Source organism: Sphaerodactylus townsendi, linkage group LG03 (assembly GCF_021028975.2).
Source record: "Sphaerodactylus townsendi isolate TG3544 linkage group LG03, MPM_Stown_v2.3, whole genome shotgun sequence".
NCBI lineage: Eukaryota > Metazoa > Chordata > Lepidosauria > Squamata > Sphaerodactylidae > Sphaerodactylus > Sphaerodactylus townsendi.
In genome coordinates, this window is record NC_059427.1 from 170,524,689 (window position 1) to 170,534,830 (window position 10,142).

The window sequence follows — 10,142 nt, forward strand, 5'->3', positions numbered from 1 at the left end:
GCATCTATTAGGTTTATGTTACAGATGCTGGAAAACTGAGGGTTAGGGAATGAGTCACCTCTGATTCTGGGTATGGCGTCAAATTGCTTTCAACACATGGGACGCTATGAATTAATGTCCTCCCAAATGTCTGATTCTAGCAAGATTTAAAGATCAAAGATGGGTTGCCTATACATAGACTACTAGGAGCAGGGATAGAAGCGGGTGAGAGACTGAAGCTTTCCTACTGGGTGGGATTGGAAGTACATGTGAATCTATGAAGCTGCCTTGTCCTGAACCAGACCAACGGTCTGTCAATATCAGTATTGCCTGCTGCTCTACTCAGACAGGGACTTTTTAGGGTCATGCATAGGCCGTTCACATCACCTACTGCCCGATCCTTTAAGTGGAGATGGCAGGGATTGAACCCAGGACCTTATGATAGCCCAGCTGATGCTCTAGTCTACCACTAAGCCAAGGCAGCTACCCGAAATAAGCAATTAGGAATGATTTACTCCTCTGGGACATAAGGAATTAAAATCCTCTTTGAGGCTTTAGTGCCAAGGTTCCTCAACCTGTGGGCTGTGACTCTCTTTGGGGTCGTACAACCTTTCACCCAGGGTCGCTCTAAGAGCTTTCTCCTGCATCAGTGTTCTCCATCTGTAAAATGGATAAATCTTAGGGTTGGCGGTCACCACAACATGAGGAACTGTATTAAAGGGTCACGGCATTAGGAAGGTTGAGAACCACTGCTTTAGGGTTACTCTGGAATGGGGGGGGGACTGTGAGATGAGGAGCAGGTGGCCCGAGAATTTGCTGAGTCCCTTCTCCTCCACTTGTGGGGGGTGGGGTGGTACCCATTCTTCTACTGGGATGGGTGGGGAAAGTTCGGTGAGGAAGGGGATGGAGGGACAGAGGCCAGCCGGGATGGGGAAGCTAGCCAGTTTTCTCCTGCCCCAACCACCAGTGCCTTGGATAGCGGCAAACGAGGCTGTAGATACAGACAGCATAAAGTCACAGGGGAAAGTTGCATCTTCCTGGTGGGGAGGGGCTGCCCCTGTTGGTTTGCTGCCTGCAGGAAAAAGAAGCAACAGGCAGGGGGTCTCCTTCTCCCAAGAGGAGGGGGGAGTTCGGAGCGGAGGGGAGGGGAGGGGAGGGGGGAGAGGAAAGTGGGGCCCAAAAGTGCTAAGCTGGAGGGGAGGGGGGTCAGGGAGAAGATGACTCACTCCTGGATGCCTCTTCAGCTGCCGGGAGAGCCCGACCCGGGGAGATGCGCCCCTCGTCTTGGGGCCCTGCTGGGGGGTCGCGCTGGCTTCGTCGCCCTGCATGCTGCGCTCCGCTCGGCTCCTTGAGAGCAACAGGCGGCCACCAGGCGCGCTCGGCCAGCCCAGTTGGTTCCAGCAGCCGCTGCCCCCGCCTCTAGCCCCAGGGAAGGGGGGGTGGCCCCAATGCTCTCCCCTGGGAGGAAGGCTGGACGGGATGTGTGTGTGTGTGTGTGTTTGAAAAAATCTGGGGGGAAAGTTTGATTGGGGAGGGTGGAGGGCAAAGATCTTCTTACTGGGCTGGAAAAGCAGCCCTCGGAACCGGCCCAGATGGCCTCCTGCCACCTTGAAGCAGCAATCAGGGTGGGCACGTTTGGAGGCAGCCTGGGGACGAGCATCATTCCCTACCTCCCTGCCCAAAGCAGCAGGCACAGCTGTGCCATGGGATGGGTGAGCATTTGCCCTTTGGGGCTGGGCGTTTTGGGTCTAAGAAACCGGACCGAAAAAATATACAAGACTCACATATGCTGCTATAGTGGCTTCAATGTATTATATACACTCCTATTCTCTCCAACATACATAAAAAAATGCAATATGCACGCAATGCTTGTTAATAGTTTGTATTCTCCAATGAGATTCCCTCGGAAGGAGCGTTTATGTAATCACTCCTTATGGGCTAAAATCAATAATTTGCACCCGGCTCAGTCCAACGTATCATGAAAAATGAACAATCTTGCTCTTCATATGTCCATATCCCAAATTACTGGTATTCTCCTTATATTTGCAAGGTTCTTATCCTTGCATACGTGAGTCTTGTATATTTGTTCGGTCCGGTTTCTTAGACGTTCCTTAAGACGCACGTTTTCATTCATAAATTGCTGGGCGTTTTGGGACCACAACAGTTACAGCAACAGAATATCTTTTAGAAGGAGAACTTGAACGGCACATCTTGTTCCTAACGTTTCGCCTGCATCTGGGGCCGGCCTCTTCAGAGGTGAATCACACACTTCCCCGTGATACACCTCTGAAGAGGCCGGCCCCAGATGCAGGCGAAACGTTAGGAATAAGAGCTACCAGACCACGGCCACCCAGCCCGGAAAACCCACCACAACCAGTTGAATCTGGCCACGTGAAAGCCTTCGACAATACACTGAATGGCACAGATTCTCATGTTCTGGAGCACATGAGTCAGGGGGGGTTGTGGGGGAGGGGAGGGAAGAAGGAGGGGGTCTCAATTCCCTTTAACAGACACAAGTTGAGGGTTTTGCTCTTCCCACCAGGGAACCAGAACCAAGACCGGGAGGGGTCCCCCCCCCCCTCACTGGGATTGAGCATTGAAGGAATTGGACTGGAGGAAACCTGGCACCTCAAATCTGAGGATCGCACAGCGTGAGGATACCACACCCGAGCTTTGTTCTTTGTAATGTGTGAACTGACGTTATTGAAACACCGTTGGGGAATAGTCTGTTTCCGACCCAGACTTGAAAAAAGACCAAACAGCAAGCGTGGGGGAACTGCTGAGTACAGTGCCTGCAGGAGGCAGGCAGAAATTCAACCAGTGTTGAGGGAGCAGAGTTGTCACAAGAGGCAGGCAGACATTCAATGGGTGATGCTCTGTCCTGAGATGGTTTGTGGTGATGACTGAGGTTTTAACCTGCTACTGGTCTGCCTATCTTATAGCGGTTACAAGCACAGACGTTTCTGTGAGGGGAAAGGCGGCAGTGCTCGATGGGCATCAGGATCAAAAGGGATCTGGATCCAGCAAAAGAGAAAAGAAGTGAATTTTCTGTATAGAACAGTGGTGGCGAACCTATGGCACGGGTGCCAGAGGTGGCACTCAGAGCCCTCTCTGTGGGCACGCACAAACAGAGTGCCCCACACACACATGATCTAAGCTAACCTGGGCTGCTGGGCTCGATTATTAGCATTAAACCTAAGACCTAGTTTTGTGGAAGCAGTGTAGGTAACCCTGTTAAGTGCTGTTAAACCCCAATTGATTTTCATCATGTAAGAACTAAAGCCACGCGATCCTTTTACCTGGGAATAAGCTTCGGATGCTGGCTTCAATGGGGCTTGCTTCTGGAAGTATAAACCCTCCGGAGGTGTCGTGATTCACCCACATTAAGGAAAAAGTTGCCACGGTTGCTTCAAAGCAAAAGCCACCGACTACCACCACGCTTACTCCTGAATAACGCACGCCTTGGAACCACCCATTTTTTCCTAAACTAAAACCTCAGTATTCAGGTTAAATGGCCGTGTTGGCACTTGGCGATAAATAAGTGGGTTTTGGGTTGCCATTTGGGCCCTCGGTCTCGAAAAGGTTCGCCATCACTGGTATAGAACTAGCAGCAAGGTATATGGGAAGCGGAGAAGGAGTTTAGAAAAACTTGGATCGATAAGACGGGGGAGGTGTTCAAGTGCCACCTTTGGATTATAAAAAAGATCACAGCAAAAAACCAGGGAGAGACTGAGGTGGGCGTAGGTTGGGGGTGAGTGTCTAAGTTGCTTCAAGAGAGGTCAAAATCTCCTCCTCTGCAGCCTGCTGGACATCTCTGAACTCACCTGGGCCTCTCCCCTCGTTCCAGCTGTTATGGTTGCCAACCAACCAGGAAAGCCAGTCTTAAGTTGCTCCTCTGCTGTTTAACAGCAGCGGGATTTGCAGTAATCAGCCAATGAAGCTTATTTGGGGGATGGAGTGTTACTGTCTCCTAATGTGCTACGCTGAATCCAGCTGTGTAATTCGCGGCAGTTTCTTTATGTGAGAGGCCTCTTTGAGCCCCCATTGAAGGGGAAAAGTGAATAATAAAATATAAATAAAACAAATAAGCAAAGCCCCCGTGTTTTATGTTGGGGCTATGTGGTTATCACCGCTACCAATTGACGTGTTGTTAGAAGCACAGGAGCAGAGACAAATCAAAAAAGTTGGTGATCCTAGTTTGCTGTGGTCAAAACCAGGTTGAAGCCACCCCCAGCAGAAAGGAAGTACGCTGAAACGTGCAAGGTGGTTTGATCTTGCCAATGTCCTGCCCAAGACATTGGTGGTGTACTGGGTTGGACTAGGACAGTGATGGCGAACCTTTTCAAGACTGAGTGCCCAAATTGCAACCCAAAACCCACTTATTTATTGCAAAGTGCCAACATGGCAATTTAACCTGAATACTGAGGTTTTTCTTTAGGGAAAAAAGGTCAGCTCCGAGGCGTGCGCTACTCAGGAGTAAGCTTGGTGGTAGTCGGTGGCTTTGCTTTGAAGCAACCGTGCAACTCTTCCAACGGGTGAATCACGACCCTAGGAGTGTTTACTCAGAAGCAAGCCCCATTGCCAGCAACCGAGCTTACTCCCAGGTAAAGGATTGCGCTGTAGTTCTTTGCATGAAAATCAGAGGGGTTTAACAGCACTTAACAGGGTTACCTACACTGCTTCCCCAAAACTAGGTCTTAGGTTTAATGCTAATAATTGAGTCCAGCGGCCCAGGCCAGCCTAGATGTGTGTGTGTGGGTGGTGGGAGCGACTCTGTTTGCGTGTGCCCACAGAGAGGGCTTCGCCACCACTGGACTAGGACTATGGAGACTCCAGTTGAAATCCACACTCAGCCAGGAAATTCATAGTAAGCTCTTTTTCTCAGTCACTCCTATTCAAACTCCCCTACCTTGCAGGATTGTTGCGAAAAGAAAAGGGAGGAGATCCAAACAGACCACACAGACCTGTGGAGCTGGGCAGGGGCACAGTTGAAGGCCAGCAAGTGGGGCTCAACCTTCAACTGTGCCCCTGACCTGAATGGGGCGGGAATACAGCTGTAGGGAGGGGCATGGTGCCCAGGGTGAGTCCCAGGCACTGTTTTCAGTTGCTATGCCCCTGGTGGGTCTGCACCATTTTTGTGACATCGTGCACAGTGTCTGTCTTCCTGCAGATAGAGACTGCCGCATTCAGTGTTCAGAGCATTTGGATCTCTGCCTCCTATTCTGGAAGGGATTGAAAGTGGGGTCTGACCACAAGGAAGCTTCCTACTGTGGCCTGGAAAGAGGCGGGGAAATGCTAACATTTCGGCGCTTGCTCAGTTTCATCCTTTGTCCCCAAAAGGTTATTGTGTGGACTTGGAACTGAGCAGCTTTTGCAAGATCCACCCAGCAAGTTCAATCCTTTCTAAGCTGATGACAGAGTTGTCAAAATGTATTGGTATCCTTGTTTGTTTTTCCTGAAGGGTAGGGAGCACTTTCTTGAAAGATTAGAAGGAGGAGGAGGAGGAGGAGGAGGAGGAGGAGGAGGAGGAAAAGATCCTCCTCCTCCATCTTCTTCTGGAGAAGGAGAAGAGTTGGATCAGAGGCGTTCCTCCCATTGGACAAAGTGGGATTTGCCCAGGGGGCACAAAAACTGCAGGGTCATTTGTGGGATTTTTTTGTATTTTCAGTGTCATTCTGTTTTTCGCCTGCAGAGGGTGCAGTTTTTAGGCTAGCAGCACCCAAATTTCAGGGATTTTTCGGGAGACTCTCCTGATGATATCACCCAGGTTTGGTGAGGTTTGGTTTAGGGAGTCCAAAGTTATGGACTCCCAAAGGGAGTGCCCCATCCCCCATTGTTTCCAATGGGAGCTAATAGGAGATGGGGGCTACACCATAACTTTGGACCCCCTGAACCAAACTACACCAAACCTGGGCGATATCATCAGTAGGGTCTCATGAAGATACTCTGCAATTTTGGTGCTGCTATCTTAATAATTGCACTCCTGACAGCAGGCAACCCCTAAATTTCCACAGATTCTCTTTTTAAATCCACCCCCTTCCTGCCAATGCTTGTTTTCTTTCTTTCTTTTATTCTCTCAATGCCTAATAAAGGTTGTGGTTGTTGTTGTTGTTATTAAATCCACCCCCCTCGGCATGGATTTAAAGGGAGAATGTGAGGTCCCCAGTTTAAACATTGAAAGTGATGCTGTTTCAGGGTGGGGGATAATCCACCCCAAAACAGCATCACTTTCAATGTTGTTTAAACTGGGGACCCTAGATTCTCCCTTTAAGGTGGATTTAAAAGGAGAATCTGGGCTCCCTAGTTTAAACACCATTGAAAATGATGCTGTTTGGGGGTGGATTCCAGCATCACTTGTTTAAACTAGGGAGCCCAGATTCTCCTTTTAAATCCACCTTAAAAGGAGAATCTGGGGTCCCCAGTTTAAATAACATTGAAAGTGATGCTGTTTCCCCCAATTGGGGGGACTGGATACAACGCCATAAAATGTTTTCATAGCAGTAATAAAACATTTTGAAAGCATTTTGAAAACATTTTCAAAAAATATTTCTGCTGTGTGGCATGGCCCATTGCTGTGTTCAGATTTGTGAGTTGGGGAATGTTCTATAATGTGATGGTGACTTTGAAACGACCTAGTGGAAAAAATCATTGTTTGGTCATGGTGGGAGAGGGTGGCATCAAACTCAGGTTTTGCCCAGGGCTCCAGTTTGCCTAGGTATGCCACTGAGTTGGATTTATATCCTCCCTTTCTCTCCTGTAAGGAGACTCAAAGGGGCTTACAATCTCTTTTCCCTCCTCCCCTCACAGCAAACACCCTGTGAAGTAGGTGGGGCTGAGAGAGCTCAGAAGAACTGTGACTAGCCCAAGGTTACCCAGCTGGCGTGTGTTGGAGTCCACAAGCTAATCTAGTTCACCAGATAAGCCTCCACAGCTCAAGCGGCGGAGCGGGGAATCAAACCCGGTTCCTCCAGATTAGAGTACACCTGCTCTTAACCACTACGCCACTGCTGCTCTCCATGAACTCCATGTTCTGTGACTCAGCCTCTTTGCCACGTGGATGCCGTAACGTGTGAAGCTCAGCTGGTTCCTTCGTGCTGCCTCCATAGCGCTGGGATGTAGCTGTTTTCTCAAAGCAGCTTTCCGTTACATCTGCTTTTCCTTCTCCTTCCTTCACTCTTTCCGTGCTGAGCCTGGGATATTTGCCAAGGCTGATAAAATGCATGTCTCTGCCATATGCCAGACTGTAATCAATTTATTTTTCATACAAACGAAACACAGGTATGTTTGCTGCTGGGCCCCCACATTTCACGCCAGGCGGGGGTGACATTTATAACTGATGGGGCCATCAACCTGTGTTGCTTATTTAGAATTTTCTCCCATTCCTGAGAGGTTGCAAACAAACCATTTCCTTTATGGACGGCAGGCTTGCAGCTGCAAATAGAGACCGTGGAATCTAAGCGTTCTTGCAGGGCATTAGCCAAGGCCAGCAAACTTCACGATCCCTGTTCTGGAAGGACACGGGGGTGAAAGACGAGAGGGCTGAAAAATCGGGATCTTTATTTCCAGCAGACAGAGATTAGAAGCTTCCACAGAGATGTTTTGTTCTGATTTCATGACTAAACTGGAGCTGGTTTCTTGAAGCATCTATACCAGGGGTGTCCAAATCTGGCACCCCAGATGTTCATGGACTACGATTCCCATCAGCCCCTGCCACTATGGCCAATTGGGTCACCAAAGTTGGACACCCATGATCTATACTATGTCCTCCCAGAACTATACTATGCCCTCCCCTAACCCCCTCCCCTTCCCTCCCTTACATTCCACCTCTCACTCCCTCCCTCTCCCTCCACTAGGGTGGGTGGGAGATGCCAGCCCCTTCTCCCTCCCCCCCCTCCCCTCCCTTGCATGTCACCCCTCCCTCCCTCCTTCCCCTTCCCTAACTGTTCAACCGGGCCTTTGGGGAGGTTGGCTGCGGATTCCCTCCCCCGGATGCCCCGTGCTGTGTGCCATGATGTTTTGGGCACACTCAATATGACATCTCTTCAGCATTGTCTGTCCCCTCCCGGCCTTAGGACTGGGGGCCACTATCTTGTATCATTTGTATTATGTTGTATTGGGAAATGGAATGCTGCTATGTATAGGGTTTAAGTTACGAGTTTTAATGTATATGTATTCTTTGTTCTGTTGTAAACCACCCAGAGCCCTTTGGGGGTGGGCGGTTCCTAAATCTAATGATAAATAAATAAATAAATAATCCCGGTGACCCCCTTTCTTGTGATGTTTATGAAACCTAGGAAAGACACCGGTTGCAGCACCTTTACACACTGATGGGAAAGGTTTGGATTTTTGCAGGTCCCTTACTCATCAGGATCATTTTCCTTACCTGAGTCCCCCACAGTCATCATTCCCACCCTCTCCACCAGGTCCAGGATAGCTTTTTCAAAATTAAACAGAAATTGTAATAGAGGTATCCACGTCATGTCAATTACCAGTCTCAAGCTCTAAAACAGGGGTCTTCAAACTATGGCCCTCCAGATGTTCATAGACTACAATTCCCATGAGCCCTACCACTTGGCCATGCTGGCAGGGGCTGATGGGAATTGTAGTCCATGAACATCTGGAGGGCCATAGTTTGAAGACCCCTGCTCTAAAAGATCAATTACATTATGTCAAGTACTTGGATGGCCCAGGCTAGTCCGATATCATCAGGTCTTGGAAGCCGAGTAAGGTGGGCCCTGGTCAGTATTTGGATGGAAGACCAACCGAGAAGCTCCAGGATAGCTATGCAGAGGCAGCCAATGGCAAACCACCTCTGAACCTTTCTTGCCTTGAAAATCCCAGAGGGTCACCCTGTTTAGCGACAACTTGATGATATTTTTCACCACCAACATGTCAATTACAATCTTCTTTTACAAAATAAACCCTGCAAAAAATCCTCTGGGGGTGTGGGTGGAGGGAGTGGTGCCTGTGAGGTGCTGGGGCAAGAAAGGTCCAGGGAAAATTACCATGTGGATGCTCCCAGGAGCAGCAGTGGCGTAGGAGGTTAAGAGCTCGTGTATCTAATCTGGAGGAACCGGGTTTGATTCCCAGCTCTGCCGCCTGAGCTGTGGAGGCTTATCTGGGGGATTCAGATTAGCCTGTACACTCCCACACACGCCAGCTGGGTGACCTTGGGCTAGTCACAGCTTCTCGGAGCTCTCTCAGCCCCATCCACCTCACAGGGTGTTTGTTGTGAGGGGGGAAGGGCAAGGAGATTGTCAGCCCCTTTGAGTCACCTGCAGGAGAGAAAGGGGGGATATAAATCCAAACTCTTCTTCTTCTTCTTCTCCCTTGCGGTGGGAAATCATTGTCACATAGATGCAACTGAGAGCAATGCTTGTGTTGGGGTTGGGTGGAGGGAGAGGAGAGGAGAGGAGAAATATGCAAAGAGGAATCTGGCTATGTATTCTTGAAGACTGTCATGTCCGGAATCAACCGTCTATGGTGGGTTTTCCAGGCTGTGGGGCCATAGACTGGTGGCTTTAGCTCCATGGAGAGAAACACACCTTACCGTGACATACCTCTGAAGATGCCAGCCAAATCACAGTGAAACGTTAGAAGCTAAAACCACCAGACCACAGCCACACAGACCAGAAAACTCACAATAGGATTCTAGATATTTTTTTCCAGTTGAGGGAAGGCCATGGTACTTGGATGCAGGGGTCTAATCCCAGCTCTGTTTAGGGACTCCCAGACTTTTTGGAGCTCTGGGCCAGTTCTGGCATTTTGAGAAGCAAGGATGGGCACCATCGCAAGATGGTTGCTTTGGGCATTGGGGTCAATCACAAAATGGCTGTCCTGACCACCGGACTCAACTGTAAAATGTTGGGAGCAGGGGCGGAGTGAGTCGGAAATGCGCTTGGGGCACACAGGCGCCCTGCGACCTTGCCACGCCCCCGGAACGTCTCCGCCATGCCCTCGTCATGCACCCGCAGGAGAATGCGCCAAGTGCATTGCAACCCCCATCCCCTTGGCGCTACGCCACTGGTTGGGAGGTTCCACTCCAAATCATCTCCCCCATCATAGAGGCAACTGTTTCTTGACGGGTGCTCTTTTCAAGAAACAACAATCTTGCTGAGATTTGCTGGAGGGCTCCCTGCTCCAATGGGGAGGAGGAAAGTCAG

At 49.7% G+C, this 10,142-nt stretch overlaps 1 protein-coding gene across 1 annotated transcript in view; it reads right to left on the minus strand.

Annotated features, from left to right (window-relative positions):
• NDUFA4L2 (NDUFA4 mitochondrial complex associated like 2) overlaps nucleotides 1-1,326 on the minus strand; it is a 49,523-nt gene extending 48,197 nt beyond the window's left edge. Inside the window, exon 1 of the mRNA XM_048490671.1 lies at nucleotides 1,206-1,326. Coding sequence (XP_048346628.1) covers nucleotides 1,206-1,307 — 102 coding nt within the window. The 5' untranslated portion in view covers nucleotides 1,308-1,326. The remainder of the gene's footprint in view (nucleotides 1-1,205) is intronic.
• Between the last annotated feature and the right edge of the window lie 8,816 nt (nucleotides 1,327-10,142).